The sequence below is a fragment of the Condylura cristata genome, unplaced genomic scaffold, assembly GCF_000260355.1.
Source record: "Condylura cristata isolate star-nosed mole 26May11 unplaced genomic scaffold, ConCri1.0 scaffold00027, whole genome shotgun sequence".
In the NCBI taxonomy this organism is placed as follows: domain Eukaryota; kingdom Metazoa; phylum Chordata; class Mammalia; order Eulipotyphla; family Talpidae; genus Condylura; species Condylura cristata.
In genome coordinates this window covers 16806384-16823759 of record NW_004567128.1, presented here as the reverse complement: position 1 = coordinate 16823759, position 17376 = coordinate 16806384, and the positions used below count along the sequence as shown (strand labels likewise).

Genomic DNA, 17376 nt, shown 5'->3' with positions numbered 1-17376 from the left:
AGGTAACTAGTCTGACAGACATACATATATATATATATATATATATATATATATATATATATATATATACACCACACTTTTCGACACTATGAGATTTACAGAATGTGGAAGGTATTATGAGAAAAAATGGAATTGACTTTTTGCAGATTAAAGAATTCTTTCATTTTAAGATTTATTTATTTGTACATACAGAACTGGGGTACAGGCCAGAGGCTGAGGGGTGGTGAGAGGCTTCAGCAGAGACAGAGCGAGGAGCAGAACAGGCAGATAGACAAAGTACACTGCTGAGGGGAGCAGTGGGTGGGCCAGGAGAGGTCTGCCGCGCCATGTGGTCACCTCTGGGGCTGGCAGGAATTGAACTCATGCGGAAGTTGCGTTAGCTTCTCAGTGCAGTGCTTTAACCCGCTGTGCCACCAGGGAGTGCTAGAATTCTTTCATTTTTAAAATTTATCTATTTATGCATACAGAACTGGGGTACAGGCCGGAGGTGCAGGGGCGATGAGGGGATTCACCAGAGACAGAGTGGGGAGCAGAACAGGCAGATTGATGAAACACACTGCTAAGGGGAACAGTGGGCGGGTCAGGAGAGGTCTTCTTGTCATGTGGGTCACCTCCCTGCCAGGGTATCGAACTCATGCTAAAGTGGCTGTGATTGTTCATAGTGCTATTCTTTAACCCATTGTGCCACCAGGGAGAGCCCATGAATCCTTTCTTCACATATTAAAAACACTAAAACTAGAGGTTGTTCTTGCTCCATGGGACTTTAACAAATTTTTGTTTTAGGGATTTGTGATGAGTAGAGGATCCTTTTGTAAAGGATGGAAAATTGTTACTTTCATGTTAGTCAAAAATTACAAAGATGAGATTTTAAGATATACTTTAAAACATACGACAGGGTATTCATCTACAGGTTGAAGAGAGAAATCTTATGAATATAGGATAAAAAAAATCCTTTCTTAGTAAGACAGAAATAGGGGAGGTTTATCTGGATACATTTAGACTGGAGTTAACAGATAGGCTGTATAAAAACATGCTGAAGTACATTAAGTGCAGAACATAGAGTGTTACTTAAATGAGGTGCATAATGATTAGGGATATAGTAAAGGGCTGATTCTGAGTTTGCAGAGGCCCGTTGTGGGTCACTTATTGTGGGTCAGATCATTAACTATGGTCTTGTGAAAGTATTAAAAGTGAAAAAAATACATGGAAATGAGTGTTTTTTTTTTTTAATTTTGTATATTCGGTTGCCTGTTTTTTAAATTTAATTTATATATGGTTTACATCATTCTTTATTTTTATACAATGGTTGCTTTCTCAGGTGCAGTTCATGTTAAAATTCCCACCAGTAGTTCACCTGTGGGCCATCATCCTAGTCCCTTGTTCTTTTACTGAGATTATGTTGCTTCACACTGCTGTGTTTGATTGAGGGATGCATTTTCACGCACCTACACCCTCCACCGAAGCGCTGACAGTCCTCCACCTCAGTCCACTGAGCTGCTTCCCCTCCATTTTTTTTTCCATGCTGTATATCCTCCCCTTCTGGTAGCCTCATTCTACAATCAGATTTCTAGGGTTTGCTTTATCCCTTTTTTTTTTTTGGCATACATTTATTTTTATTGAGGAAACATTTTTTATTGTTGGCATTTTGGAAGTGTAGGGTACCCCTGCACCCTTTCAGATGCACATACCACAGTGTCGCCGCCCTCAAGGTACCAGTGGTTCATTGGCCTGGTCCACTGCCCTCCCTCCCCACTCTGTTTTCACCCATCTCTACTCCTGTGTATACTCTCTGTTTAGGTTCTTTATATTTCCAATGTAAATGACACTGTTTGATCGTTATCTTTCTTCTCCTGAATTATTTCCTTTTTTTGAAGGGTTGTTTGGGTTCTTTTATAGCCATCGCATTTTCAGAATGTATTCTGAGAGGACTGCATGCAAGCAGGCACTTACCAGGCCGCAGTCTGCTGCTTTTTACTCTTCCTTGCCACAACAAGTCACACGGTCATACCCAGACTCAGCATGGGTGGAGATTTCCCAATTCCCAAGGGCATGGATATCAGAGGTCTCCAACAGGATTTTTTTTTTTGTTACTGTAAATACATTCCAAACAGAAGATGATCTTAGGAGGTAATAATTTTTCAACCCATGCAAACATTCAAGCAAAGGATAAGTAGTATTTTATAGGAGAGGCTGTTGCGGTGGTTGCTGCACTGAGATAAATACAGTGAGCCCCGTGCTCAGCAGACTCTAGATCAAAACTGACTCCAAAATTTCAGCCTCCTTGACAACGGGAATAGCAATGTTATTAATGGTAATACAGACATCAGGCAAGAGTCTCAGATTGGGACAAGAATGACAAATGTGGATAGATTTTTTTTTTCCATATAGAAGAAAGCAATAATCAGGAAATGATAACCCTTATTCTTTCCTGTCTTAGGCTGGATGTTGATATAACTGAACTTCACAGTTGGATTACTCGTTCAGAAGCAGCATTGCAAAGTCCCGAATTTGCAATCTTTCGGAAGGAAGGAGACTTCTCAGACCTTAAAGAAAAAGTCAAAGTAGGTTATGCCTTAATTTTCAAATATTTTCCTAAGTTTTGCCTCTTGTAAGCTCCATGCTTTGTATTCTGATTCTGTTGGTTGAAAAAGTTAAAACCAATATGATAGAATGCTTTTGAATATATCTTTAAAGTATGTTTTATGGGTCAAGCAAAATCAAAGTTTAGACTAGAACAATATTTCCTAGTTTTGCTGTGACCAACCAGGAATGCTTCTCATAAATCTCCTTTAACTTTTGTTATTTATCTGTAAATTAACAATTTTATAACATGAACTCAATTTGATTTCCCTTCATATATTGCTCTGTCACCTCAAAGCTGGAACTTAGCAAGCTGTTGCAGAATAGAATAGATATTTAGAAATATAGTACTTAGGAACATCCCTGCGTTCTCACTATCATCGAAAAGTTATTCTTTACAGTCCTTAGTGCTTGTGATGAATCATCACAGAATCAAGAATTTGTCTTTTCCAGGTATTTATGTATTACATTAACATTATTAAAATAGGTCCAGCCTTTTCCAGTATTTATTTATAGCTTAAAGTGATTCCTTGATTTTAGTCTCTACTGAAACATAGTTTTATCCTTCACAATAGGGATTTTTATTAATTAAATTAGAGCTGCTTTATCTTCAGGAACATTATGAGGGCTTTGATTTTTCAACTTTTTCAGTGTCATTCATCCATTTTTGGTATATAATTGACAATAGTAAGTGAAAGAATTTCTAACAGGTAAAATCTTCTGTTGACAGGCTAAAGAAACATATTCTAATTATCAAGTAAATGAACTTGTGTGTATTAGTTCTACTTTATCTTTTGAGCATTCACTTTCAGAAATTATAAAATCTACTAGGTTTTTACAGATACAGCAGTTCAGCTACAAGCTAGTACTTGCTCTGGTGTTAAAACTTTTGGAAAATGAGGAAGATCTAGGAGAACATAATCTATTTTTGTAACTGCTTGAGGGAAATAGATAATTTCATCAGCAGTTCACTGCATTTAATATATTTATAAATTGGGAAGTTATTTAAAATTTCTTATTAGCTTTATAAGATATCCAATCAAAATTATAATAGACTTATAGTTTCTGGAAATCGAACCTGATTATATTGTTGATGTTTTCATTTTAAATTTAAACTGAAATTTTAAATAAATAATTTAAAAAGTAGCACATTTAAAAAATGAAATATGCCTTCCTTCAATTATTTTAAGAAATATATTAGTTCCACTAAAATAAATAAGATTTGCTTGACAGTTATGCAGGTAATTTATATGTATCCTAAATATTTACACATACATTGACAGAATAAAATATTCAGTCATTAATGATAAAATTAAATTGCAGAATAGTATGTAGTAAATACTGGAAAATGAGAAATATTTCTTAATCCAAAGCATACTACTTGAAGATACCTTCTTACCTTATTTTTTACAGTTTTTGAGGGAAATTTTATGAGAGAAAAACACTTAGAGAAGATGTGTTCTATTTACACTTCAAAGTTCACGTGATTTTTTCACCACTGAAAGTTGAATCATATTGGGCATTTTTTGATTACCTGATTCTTTGGGGTTTTTTGGTCTAGATAATCTACTTACTTGCTTTCCTATTTCTGTATCTTGAAAACTTTGATAAAGTAGAACAATTGAATTCTAGCATTTCTGTAATATAAATTCAAATATCCCCTGTTATCCTATGGTTACCTAGAAACAATTTGCTTGTAATCAATAGTGTCAGCAATGACAAACTAAAAGTGCTTTAAAAAAAAAAGTACAGTATAGGTTGAGTGGTTGTCTGATTTCTCGTGTGTCACCTTTACCAACTTCTCTGATTTTCTGAAATAACTACATCATTTTTAATTGCTTTCTAAAATAAGTACTTGATGATTTACCCAGACATTTCCTTCAGGCTCAATATAATGTATATGTAGTAAAAATCCTTGAGAGACATACATGTTAATGATGATAGATGTGTAGTTTAGGTGTACATTAATTTTCTTGCTTCTTCATCTGTCAGCTTAGGTAGGTTATTTTGAACACATGGGAGGCTCATCTCATGAACTTGAGTGACATTAATTAATTTCTCAGCGTCCATTAAAAATGGCTAGATATTACCCTCCTTTTTTTTTCTTTAACTGAGTCCTTCATGGATATATTACTTTCAAGTGTTTTTAGCCAACTAGAGTACCCAAGAACATTATCAGTTCAGTTGTACATACTTTTAAACCTAATACAATGTTATTTTTCTACGCAATACACATAAAAGCTGAGTTCTGGGGAACATTTTTCTTCAAGGTGTGGCCACTGGATAACTATTTACTGTATCATCTATGAACTTGTTACAGATATGGGCTCTCAGAATAAATGGATGAGAATTTACTTTTGAACTAGAGCCAGAGATGATTTGTATGCACGTTACTATTTAAATGCAATGCTCAAGGGCACAACCTGGGACTTTAGACTATGCGATGTTACTTTTCTTAGTTTGTTAATACCACCGTCCTTTAGAATTGTTAGCTGAAACAACAGGTCTAGCTATTCAACTTATTGAATTGAGCAATTAATAATTAAACAACATCACAAGCTCTTCTGATCACAGGTTGAATTGATGTATCTGAGAATCTGGGACCCATATGTGGTATGTTCTCTTGAAAGACTCCCTACCAAGGCTCACAGGTCCTGAGTTCTTTATGGGACCTGTGTTTGCTTATACCCAAGCCAAATCAATACATGCTTAAGTTCTGCTGGAAAGCTTCAAACCAATTAATTCTACATTTCTCCTGTATGTTATCTGTGTTTACCCGCTAGAAAATGAGTACCTTTATTCATCCTTTATTTCTTGCATCTGTCTCTCTGATTGCCTCTGCACACTGTTTCCTCTGCCTCGCTGCCTTTCCATCATGCCTTCCTACACTTTCTCTCTGTGCATTCTGACAAGCTGGATGTCTTACATATTTTCCCCCCTATTCAGACATAGAAACTGCTTTGAATCCCAAGAAACAGCACTAAGACTAGTGACTCTTTCATATCCCCGCTCCTTTGAATGGCTGGTTTTCTCATTTGCCAGGACCAGTTCCAAATGTAGGGCTCTTCATGTCAAAATATCTCTTCTCTTGTATTTCATGTCAAATGGTCACTATCATTCACCATCTATTACATTCCTTTGTCATTAAAGATGATAACCTCAGGTTCATGATCTTTTCCGCTCAAGTTATACCTTGATCCTTAATCTCAGCCCATGTGTACTGGCATGTTATATCCAAAGGCTTTCATTTCTTTCATTTCAATTCATCTACCTGTTTGCATCACCATACTGTAACTATTTCATTGCCAGTCATTACTCTATTTTTAAAATAACATACTTTAATGGTCATAAGTACTTCTTTATAAGCTTTATGTATATCCCTCATAAATTTAGTTGGTCCTCCATTTCTCTCAATAGTTATTTCAGGTTTTCATGGATCACTGAAATTTCTCCCCACTTTGTCTTCTGCTTTGGTTAAAATAGTATCTCTCATGATAAGGGTATTTTGTTCATAGTCTCCTTGTCTTACTAAGGAGCCTGTTCGCATTCAGTGGCACAGCCATATACTCAGTCTCTCCCAGTTTCCTGTGATTTTATCATTAGCTTTTCAATAGGTAATTTTTCTATCCTTGAGAAAACTCCTATATTGTAAACGCATATGAATGCTTTGTGACTTATGTTACTCAACTTCTCTATAAGACTATATCCTGTTGACCTCTCTTTTCCTTATGAAATTCTGTCTTCCTTGAGCTTAGGGCATACCACTACCTATATGTTACCTTCTTTTTTATGTTTTTGGTCATTTGTTTCAGCTAATTTTTCCTTTAATGTTGACAGTCTATAGTCCGTCCCTTGTTTTTCTTTTTTGGATCATTGATATTCCTTCCCACTTAAATAACACCTATTTTCTGTGACCCTCAACCAGGTATTTTTAATTCACATCTTTTCCTTAAATCCCAAAAAAGTATTTGATCGTCACACAGATTTGAACGTTTACCTGAAATCTTAGCTAAGCTGTATTATAACTACCTAATTTTCTTTTATTCTTTTTCTGCCCTTTCCCTCTTTTAGCAGCCTAATCTCCAACTAAAGGCTTACTGGGCTATCTACATATTTTCTTACATACATGAGTCCACTCTTTGACAGTTCAATTAATCTTACTCCCTAACAGCTCTCGGAGATGTCTAGTTCTCTCTATTTCCATTACTACAGCCCTGATTAAAGCTAATACTGTGGCTTCCCTCTGTTTAAGATGACAGTCCCTAGCTTGGCTTCCCTGCCACTAATGTTATATTCTTTTACAAGATTTCACATAACTTCTGTCAAAAGGAACTTATTAAAACTTAACTATTATCCCGTTATGCCTCTGTTTATATTCATTTGAGAAGGAAACACACTTGGCAATTAAGTTAACTTTGGAGTTGCCTCATGCTTTACTAGGGCTTACAGCTCATCTGTGAGGTTCTCTGTCTCTTTCTAAACAATAGCTCAGAATGCCAACATCAAACAAAGTCACTTCATAACTGCTGGATTAAGACAAAAGCATTACTACCTTGTACTCAAGTATCAATGCAGACCCAAATGCTATTATCCAAACCACCCCAATGACCAGGTAGCTCTCATCCTCACTAATACCACAGATTACGCTTCTTTGCTAGTCATCTACAGGCATTTTCATAATGGCCTTTCACTGGAAGACCTCGGCAAATTTGGTGTTTCCATGCTTCATTCAACCTACCATGATCTAATTTGTTTCTATTGAACTGATTCCTGTTAATTGTTGTATTAGATAGTCGCTTTCTGGAAATGAAGAACTGACAGGAACTTAATTTGTTAGGTTTTGATTGTGTGATGTTGGTATGGCTTAATTTGGTCTCAAAATCTCAGTACCTAATAGAGTGCCTGTTATTTGATACAATTAATATTTGACTGTGTGAATCAGTGATTTTTTCACTTATGCAAGCACATTTTAAGGCAGGCTGTGATACCAATATGAAGGATATGACTACTTTTGAATAAACATTTGGGTGAATAAATTACTTTTTCTGTCAAAGGGCAGGACTTCATTATAGAATGTTAAGTGAATAGAAAATTAATTGCTTCTAAAGTCAGGGTAGTACTCTGGGGAATCTGGAACTTAGTTTCATATTAATTAGAGAAGATGCCATGAAAGAGGAGGCTTTGAAGAGATGCTGATACAGAAGGAGGAAGAGAGGTCATAAAGTATTTTTAATCAACTTTTTAAAGAATTAGTAAACTTCCTTTTTTCTTATTTAAAAGTTTTTTATGGCTTCTTTTTTCTTTATATGTTATTTAACTCAGTTGCCTTTTACTTTAAGTTATATAGTTCAAAGTTGATAATTCCCTGATGATCTCTGTGAATTTGTGTGAGCCCATGATACATTATAATTAACAATAGATTCCATTCCTAATGAAATGGTTCACTGATGATGTTTTTAGCATCTGCATTTTTCTTGAATTATATATACTAGATAATTCAAAACCTCAATAGTATCTTTGATCATATGATCCTGAATTGATATATTGAGTATTTAATATATACATGTAAATATTTATGTCTGTCTTCCATTATAAGATATACTTTTTAAGATTACTTTTTAATATGCATGCATGTATGTACTCATGTACATGTGTGATAAACAGAGATGTGTACAGAAGCAAACACATACAAAAAAAGCTGTGAGTGTTTTCGGAGGAAGAACAATAGAGATAATAATGTCAAGGTCAGAAATGGCTTTGTGAGCAAGGTGATTCCAAAGGGGTAGTTTCAGCTGTCAGTACTTAAGTCTGTAAGAAGCATCCTGTATCCTGGTTGAAGAGGATTTAGATACTTGGACTTGAAAACAAGGAGGAAGCCGATATACATACATACATGTTTAACTGCATTTCTGTAGTTCTGTCTGTTTCTATCTGCATATCTGTCTTGATAACAGTCCTGTTGGAAAGCAGACTGTTGTATCTAACTCTAAATCTATTTGCAGTTCCTAAAAGGCTTCCATTTAATCTGGCTTCATTGAATTCACAGCACTAATCTTCATGGTCTGGTTTACAACCATTGTATGTCACTGGGGTGTGTTACTTATTGACCCTGTCATAGCACATTTTAGCCATGGGTGGTTGAGAGAAATGCCAGCATTGCATGTGGAGGCATTCCGCTCCCACAGCCCTCACCTTTATGTGTTGACCGTGCACCAGGTACTCTTTTAGGCACTGGAGATGGCCCAAAGAAGGGAATGCACAAGGAAACCTCAACATACATAATTTATAGTCCAGTGGGGAAGATGAAAATTAAACAAGATTTATGTATAAAACATAGAGCATGTTACTAATAAATGCCAAAGATAAAGGAAAGAAGGAGTGAGCAGTGGGACGTGTGTGTGTGTTTAGATAGATTGACAGTAAAAGGTCTCCCTGAAAAAGTGACATTTAAGGAAAGATCTAAAAGAAATTTAGAGACACCTGAAGTGGGGGCATCATACGCAGAGGGAGGAGTAAGTGCACACCCCTGAAACAGTTCTGTGCTTGCAATGTATTGCACAATAACAAGATTGTGGCTGGAACCAAATAATCAGGGTGTTTACTAGCAGAAGAAAAGGTCAGAGAATTTAAGGGGTGAAGATCAGGTGGGGCCATGTTTAGGGTTTTGGCTTTCCTCAGAATGAGAAGGGAAGCTGTTGAGAGTTGAGTTGACTTCTGCTGCTCTGGCTTTCTCTCTTTGCTGTGTTGCGAATGTCATCAGGGAGCAGAGGGAGAAGCAGAAATACCATTTACTATGCTATTTTGAGACACCCAGATCTCTGAAGGATAATGGGGTTTTTCGACTCATGTAACAGTGAGCGTGGAAATATAGCATCACTTTCTGGATGTGTTTTGCAGTTAGAGTCAACAGGATTTTTTGATGGATTGAATGCTGGCTTGGAGAGAAAGCAAAGTCAAGAGGGTTCTAAGATTTTGGTGTGAACAAATAGAAATATAGCTGGAGCCCTAGAGTGTGCTAAATTTAGAGGTCAGCAAGATGAGGTGGCGCTGACAGGGGAGCGTGGGTAAAGACACTTCCTGAGGTGGGATGCACACTCTGTGCTTGTAGTCTGGATCTCCAAGTCAAGAAATAGTTCCAAGAGTTTTCTGAGTGCCCTCTGACTCAAAATATGACAACAAACAAACCCAAGGGTCGACTATTGATTATTGTAGCCTGGCAGCTAATGGGAATGTGAGTAGTGGTAGTTTTGACAGAACTGAGTAAGGGGGAATGTGTGAAGGTGGGTTGTTTCCTTTTTTCTAACAGGGGTTGTTGACCCACTGCAGCATAGGGCTATAGACACCCTTTTCCTCCTGGGTGGCATGCCGTTCTATAAAATAAAGGATGCGCTCCCGAACTAGGTTTCTCTTCAGATTTTGTTTTTTGTTGTTGTGTGATTTCTGTTTTGCTTTTTTTTCTGTACTTTTTACATATCTTTTGAGAAAATATGGGAAGGTAGAAACATTAGCAACAGCTAATCCAAACTATTTTCAAACATTTTGGATCAAATATGTATTTCATTTGAGGGCAAGTGTATGCTTAACCAGATCCAGGCTAAATGGGAGTTTTAGTGGTGTTTATTCAGCCAATTTCTTGAGCACTTTATATGTTGTTATTGTACACTTATCACACATTTCTTTAAGCAGAGATGCTGCAAGGTAATCTGCGGCTAACATTTTTCCTAAGTTTGCTTTTAAAGGGCGTCCGTGTCTCCTTCATTAGAGTGAACACATGCGTCACTCTGGGGCGTTTTCAGCTTATACCATCCCATTCATCACAGTGTAATTCATTATGGCTTCCCAAATTACTGGTAACAGTTTGCCAAGTTTGGGAAGTAACTGAGTTGAAGCACCTCCTTGAATCTCCTCAGAATTCCTTAAGGATAAGTATCTCTATTGTTATATCACATAGAAAATATTGTGACTCCCAAAGTTTGAATCACTTTCCAAATGTCAAGCAGCTAGTAAGCAGCAGAGGCCCCTCAGAGCAGAGTGGCTCCCAAATGTTATTTTCATTACTTTCTATACTGGCCTCCTTGCTGTCCTAACGTCATGCACTTTTAACCCGTTGCCTATGCTGTATATGAAATAGCATGTTTTCTGGGCTCTTCACTGTCTTCATATTCTTCAAGATATATTTATGACAACATTTCTCTTTCTTTTCCAATTCTTCTCCTCAGGGTGATGCTATTACTGGTACCTATGCATCATCTAACCCATGACAGACATACAGAAACCATTGACTGCTTCTTTCTATGCCCTGTATCTCTTATCTGTGCACCCAGACTCAGTTTGCACATAATAGACATCTCAAGAGGGTATAGTAATTGAGCCCTCCACAGAGTTGCCAGCCTGACCCCAGATTGTCAGTGTCCACTCCCCGTGATCAGACCTTCCTTCTGCTGTCTTGGTGCTCATACTGCCTTCACAGTTAAGTGTTTTGAGTAGCAGCCCTGACTGCATTCAAATTATTAGGTCATCTTTTCTGTGAACTGTGGTCAGTATGCTCAAATTTGTGTGATCATTCTTCACTGAAATATCTCGAGAAGCAGCAGCATGTTTGAAAGGGCTTGTAAATAGATGACCAGAGTTCTAATATTTGATCTAAACTTTCTACTTCTGTGACCTTGGTTATAGGACTTAATCTTATCACTGCTCAATTTTTGCCTGTATAAAGTGATGCTGGTTGCTTTTCTCATGCAGACTTATAATAAAATCTAGTAAGTGTGCATAGGTTGTCATTTAAAGGAAAGTGAAAAGAATTACATTTTTATTATGGTCATATCTGTTTTCAGTTATCCCACAAATCTCTCATGACTTCCTTTCCTACTTTACAGATTGTTGTTTAGCTATGGTGGTGGTAGTTATTGTTATTCTTTATATTACAATTATCGTAGTCATGTGGTAAACCAAATAAGGTATTCAATACCAAATATTACCCATGACATAATCAGTTATAGTTTTGTGTCTTTGTGAGTAGCACTAATTAGTTGATTAGTCTATCAGACGCTCAGAATACAGAGATGATGATCATGGCATTTAGGTGGCTATGGATAATTTGTTTTCATCATTCATGCAGGCAATGGATGATATTCTGATTCTACTCTGTATATAATTTCATGTGGAAAAAAAGGAAGTAGTGAAGATAAAAGATAAACCACTGTGATCACTCTTAAAACTGTTTAATTCAGGAAACACCAGTTTGTTGTCATTCTTTTCACTATTTTGTTACAGTACAAATCTTTTTTACTTATTGTTTACCCTCTGTCTCACCAATCTCGTCCCTCCTCTTCACTTTTTTTCTGATGCAGTTCAAATCTAGAACACCCTAAAACCTGCTGTAGTTCTTGGTAGTTCTAAGTACTATATCATGACTTAGAATGTGCTAACTTTTCTGATCTAAAATATGAAATGCCCTTTACAAATAGCATGTACCTTTCAGTGGAGAATGAACTTCAAAGTATGTGAAAACATGTGCTGATATGTTGCTAAGGATCGTTTCAAAGATGGAAGTTGAGAGAATCTGAGTTTTGAAACTTCATCTAAGGTCTTCACCTTTAACACGATGTTGTGGTAACTTTATTTTCATGGATTTTCCAGGTCAGCTTTAAAGTTAGAACTTTCAGAGGTTTTATAAACAATTCAGTAATGTCTTTGTGCAACTGACATTCAAGATACCTAGAAGTTTTACTTGCTAACTGGACTCCTGGGACCATATAATCCCCAAACATTGAATCTGGTGTTCATGGAAACTTTCAAGTACACTTAATCCAGAATGTTCAAACGTGTGTCACCTTTGGCACTGCTGACTGATGTACTAAACCCGCATTTTGATTTGCTGTCCTTGACAGCATCATGTAAAATGTTTATTTTCCAGTGAAGTTATAACTGCCTTTAAACAAGGCCATTTTATAGTGCTTTAATGCACTATTTATTTTGCTAAATTTTAATTAATGTGTGATGTGCTTTCTGATTGAAGCATATTTTGTTAACTGTCACTGCTTTTGGTGTTCTGCATATTAAGCTGTGAATTCAATAATCCTGGTCTGTGAACTGTTCAAAATTAAATATATAGTATCCTCTGTTTAGTAGTAGTCCTTTCTTTAGAGCACCTTTTCAGGCATTTAAAATTATCTAGTAGACTAATTTGCCAAGCAACCTCATCAGTTGGTGTGTTTGGGAAATAATATAGATCATTACTTCTCTGAAAGGTTTTCTGATGCTGCCTTATTATCTACATATTTATGTCTCTATAGCTACATATGTCTTGTTTTTAAATTGAATTAAAGTGAAAGTTAACTCATAATTGCTGTGTTATAAGCCCTCACTGGCCACGTGGCTCGTGCCTACTTGACTGTACAGTACAGATGTCAACTGTTTCTGTCCTTGTAAGGAGTTGTGCAGAACAGTGCTGCAAAGAATGCAAGTGTCAGTTACATCCCACCACCTGTGCTCCAGCATTGCACCTGAGAATATTTGTTTTGATGCCTGTAGATCTAATACATTTTTGAAAAATAGCCTGATGTAAAATAACCACCTGGCACAAACTCAATTTTTAAATAAAGCTCTTGTTTAGTAAAGAAGTATTACTTATATGTTAAGTGCTAGCTTTTGCTGCGCAAAATTTGTTTGAGAACATACAATATATATTATTAAAGCTCCATCTTCTCAATGACTATAGTAATGCAATTCTAATGCCTTAGGTTTAAAATGTCTGGTTCCTTTGTAGAGCCATTACTAGCTGAACTCAATTGCATTGAATGCTCTTTTTTCATTTAAATAATTTTATGTTTTTTCAAAGTTAAGTCTTACTAGGAGAAATGAACAAAATAGAAGTCCTTTTGATGCTAAGACTTTACTTTCTTAAAATGGAAACACTGTCAATTATTTATAGTAATGTCCTTTTCCCCATTATATATGCTTGCTGAATTTTATAGTTTATTTTTAGTGCAGAATGTATACTTGTGTTATGAATAGTTTCAGTGGTTCATATATAAAAGATAAATGTTAACGATCTGACATTTTATCTTTAATTACTCTTGTTTGTCTTTGTTGGTTCTTTTTGTTTGTCAGACTTATAATGCACTAAAACTATTAGGTAAGAAAAATAAGTAGAAATCGTATTAAAAATAGCAATTCAGTATGGATGTGACTTGTGCTTTCATTGCCATTATGATGCTTCTGATGCCTGGGAACTTGAGGGGAAATCTTTAGATTCACATGATAAGCTGACAGAGTAGAATATCTTTAGACTTGAAAGGGCAAGTAGAAGTTATAATTACTGTGCAGCTTCACAGTCGTTGTGTTGAAATACTTACCTTTGTTATCATGCTGCAGGCCATAGAGCGAGAAAAAGCCGAGAAGTTCAGAAAACTGCAAGATGCCAGCAGATCAGCTCAGGCCCTGGTGGAACAGATGGTGAATGGTAATTACACGGAGTTGATTTAGATAATCTTCTTAGGGATTTGATAAACACATAGGTTCATATTTATCAGCTGAATTATATCAGACAATCACTTCCTGAATGCAAATTTAAATTAAAGTCAGTTTGTGGGCTTTTTCTTATCCTTTCTTAACACTAAGAAAATTATTAGAGGAAATACAACTTGGTGTCCAAGAAAATGGGATGTGGTCGAATATTTTATCAATCTGTTACAGAAAAATCAATTTTAATGCAAATCTTGCTAGCATTTGTCCAAATAACTTCAGAAAACAACATTTGCAGAAATAATTGGAAATGTAAGCAATCATATAATATATGTAAAGTGATTATAAACTGATTTTAAATAATTCTTGCAATGTATTTTTCCACACTGACTAAAATTACGTGGAAGACTTCATCAGCATATCTGTTAGTTAATAATATACCTGACATTTTTATGTTGCTTTTCATTTTTGCACTAATTTCAAAAATGTCTCAGGGAATTTTTTTCTTCTTTTTTTTTTCAACTTATTTTGACAGAGGTAAAAGCAGAGACAACACAACTTTTATCAATGATTTATGAAGATTAATCTTTGCTATCACTTAATGCCACAAAAGCTATCTGAACAAAACATGTTATTGACCTCATTTGTAAACAAACATCTTTCAAACTGTTGTTAGACTACTATATTCATTTCAAGATATAAGTAATTCATGGAAATGTGCTATTTCCAACCAAGATTTTTGCCATTTTTCAAAGGATAGGTTTACAAGACTGTCATAACCAAATGTAACAAATGTTCTTGGTGTGCACGTTGACTTTTGCCAGACTCTGCTTGCATTCTGGTCCATAAATTCCATGTATGAATTATTCCTTACCTTAATTGCCATGTTAGCATTAAAAAGTTCAGTGATCTTCCCAGGAAATCAATTCAGTTTCTTCTAATGAGCCCCGTGACTGAGGGTATTTGGCTAAAAGTAAAAACAAGCAAATGTGACAGCTGAGGATGAGGTTATTAACAAGTCCATGAATATAGAGACAATGCAGAATCTAAAAGGCTGCTGTTTAGATGTGTGTTTCTGGGTAGAGTTTGGGTAAGAGTTTGATAACAGCATATTCTTGCTAAATAAAATGATATGATCTAAAAATATTCTTGTAGCTGTTACATAATTTCCCTGTAGGAACTACATTATTGCCTTTTCATTTTAATAAGCCAATGTAAAATCTGTACTTTTAAATGGCCTCATTTCTTAATTAAATATCAAGCATATCATACCTTCGATCAATTAATAGCATACACTGAATTAGGAAGAAAGCAGTTAGAACTAATAAATGGAGGCGCTGATTTTTTGGGGGGTGTAATTAAAACTCTATACAGGATTAAAATGATCATATGGTTAGTGATAATAACTTTTTTGAGATTAATGCCCTCATTGCTCTTTTGGGGTAATGAGGAAAAACCAGGACATACACAGGTCTTTAATAAATATTAATTAAGCTATTAAATTCTGTTTAGTGAAGCAAAGTTAAGGCAGTAATTGACAAAATGACATAGGTAATTTGGGTCCAAAAATAACAATAGATCTGGATGGAGGTAAGTGCTAACTGGCCAGAAAGCAAAGAGTAATAAAGAGCAGGGGTTTGATTTGATGTGGGGCGATCTCATTGACTGTCTGTGTTGACCACATTTTAAGCTTCCCATTTATGTCTGTGAAAATTTGGCTTAGGGACTCGCTGGTGGCCGAGTGGTTAAGTCTCAGTGCTCTCACAGTGACAGCCGGATTGGAGCCCCAGCCAGGGAGCTGACCCACATGGCGTGGCAGACCTCGCCTGTCTCTGCCACTGCTCCCTGCAGCAGTGTGTTACAGTACATCCGCCTGTCGTGCTGTTCACTCTGTCTCTGGTGAAACCTTTTACCCCCTGTACCTCCAGCCAGAACCCCAGTTCTTCTACATAAAAATAAATGAGTAAAATTTTAAAATATATATGGTTTAAGTGATATGACTAAGACTAACATCTGGCCTACAACTTGAGTATAGCTCTGCTGCTCCAGTCAAATAATTATGGAATGACTGAAATTTCACTTAAAAATTCTAACTTCTCTGTTCCTTTGTTTTCGGTGGGCTTTCATGGAAGAAATTACATCATACTTTTATTGTGTGATTGCACAAATTATGAGTTAAGTCAGGCAGTCAGTAAGTGCCAAGAGTACCTATGATTTGTTATAACTCTTCGAGCTCAGAGTCCCAAAATAGAGATTATTGGTGCATAGCTGAAAGACAAATCGAGGTTTCTCTAAACTTATTTCCCGGCAGTTATCTCCGTGAGTCATTTAAGCTTACAAGGCCATACCCCCCTCTTTCAAGTTTGGCTATGAAGTTATAATAAATTTCATAGCCATGTTAAAAATGTACACATTTTTTCTTCTTCATAGAAAGGATAGTGAGAACTGAAATGAGATGCTTTATATAAGATCTTGTGTAAATGGCTATTCATTTCAACCAGGTATCTTCACATCAAAAAATGATATCAAAACAAAGTCTTCTTGTACAGTGTTCTGTTATGGAGCTTATTCAAACAGATAAACATTGCATTTGTGTCCTACCATGATAAAAGCATTTACAGATACTCATAAAAGTAAAGAGAATAGCTTATGTGTAATTACTGTATTTTAAAGAAAATACTTTATAAAATGTATGTTGTATGTGTAGAAACATACACAGAAAACTGAATTTTCTCCTTAAGCTAATTTACTGTAAGTTAGATTACATTCTAAAATACTAGAATTATTTTGAAGCCCCTCTTTTAAATTTTCTGTGAATGAAAATCTAAGACATGCAAACAGTTTTCCACAGCACCTATATTTGATAGCAGTTTCACCCAAAATGATAATTTGGACATGTTTTCCTAGTCACGTTTGGACATTTCTAAATACTGAGAAACTTAATTTTGTACACTACGTAGGAGATGCAGGAAACAAAATTTGTTGTACCAGAAGGCACTTTTCTAGAGGAATTTAAGGGGAAAGGACAGGGGTGGGTGGGTCGTTAGGGTTGTTGGAAGCGCAGAGGTTCACCGCGGCGCCCTTGTGCTGGTGTTGCAGTGCTGGTGCACACTCTTGTGTGTGTTAAAAATGCGATTTCTCATGTCCCTTTTGCTGGGTTACGTGAAAGATATTGTCATCGGAAGATAATTTTTCTTTTGGCTGTACTTTGTCAAAAGCAAAGGGTTATGTGCAGAATATAAAAAAATACAGTAAATTAAGTTAGCGTTTTACAGTACTGAATTATTTTTGAAAAATATGCAAACATTCTTATTTGCATGGCACATTTCT

The 17376-nt window shown here is 35.9% G+C and overlaps 1 protein-coding gene across 1 annotated transcript in view; it reads left to right on the top strand.

The window, feature by feature from the left end:
• Positions 1 to 17376, top strand: part of DMD (dystrophin) — a 1782468-nt gene that overhangs the window by 549863 nt on the left and 1215229 nt on the right. Inside the window, exons 18-19 of the mRNA XM_012730297.1 lie at positions 2438 to 2561; positions 13957 to 14044. Of these exons, the coding sequence (XP_012585751.1) occupies positions 2438 to 2561; positions 13957 to 14044 (212 nt within the window). The remainder of the gene's footprint in view (positions 1 to 2437; positions 2562 to 13956; positions 14045 to 17376) is intronic.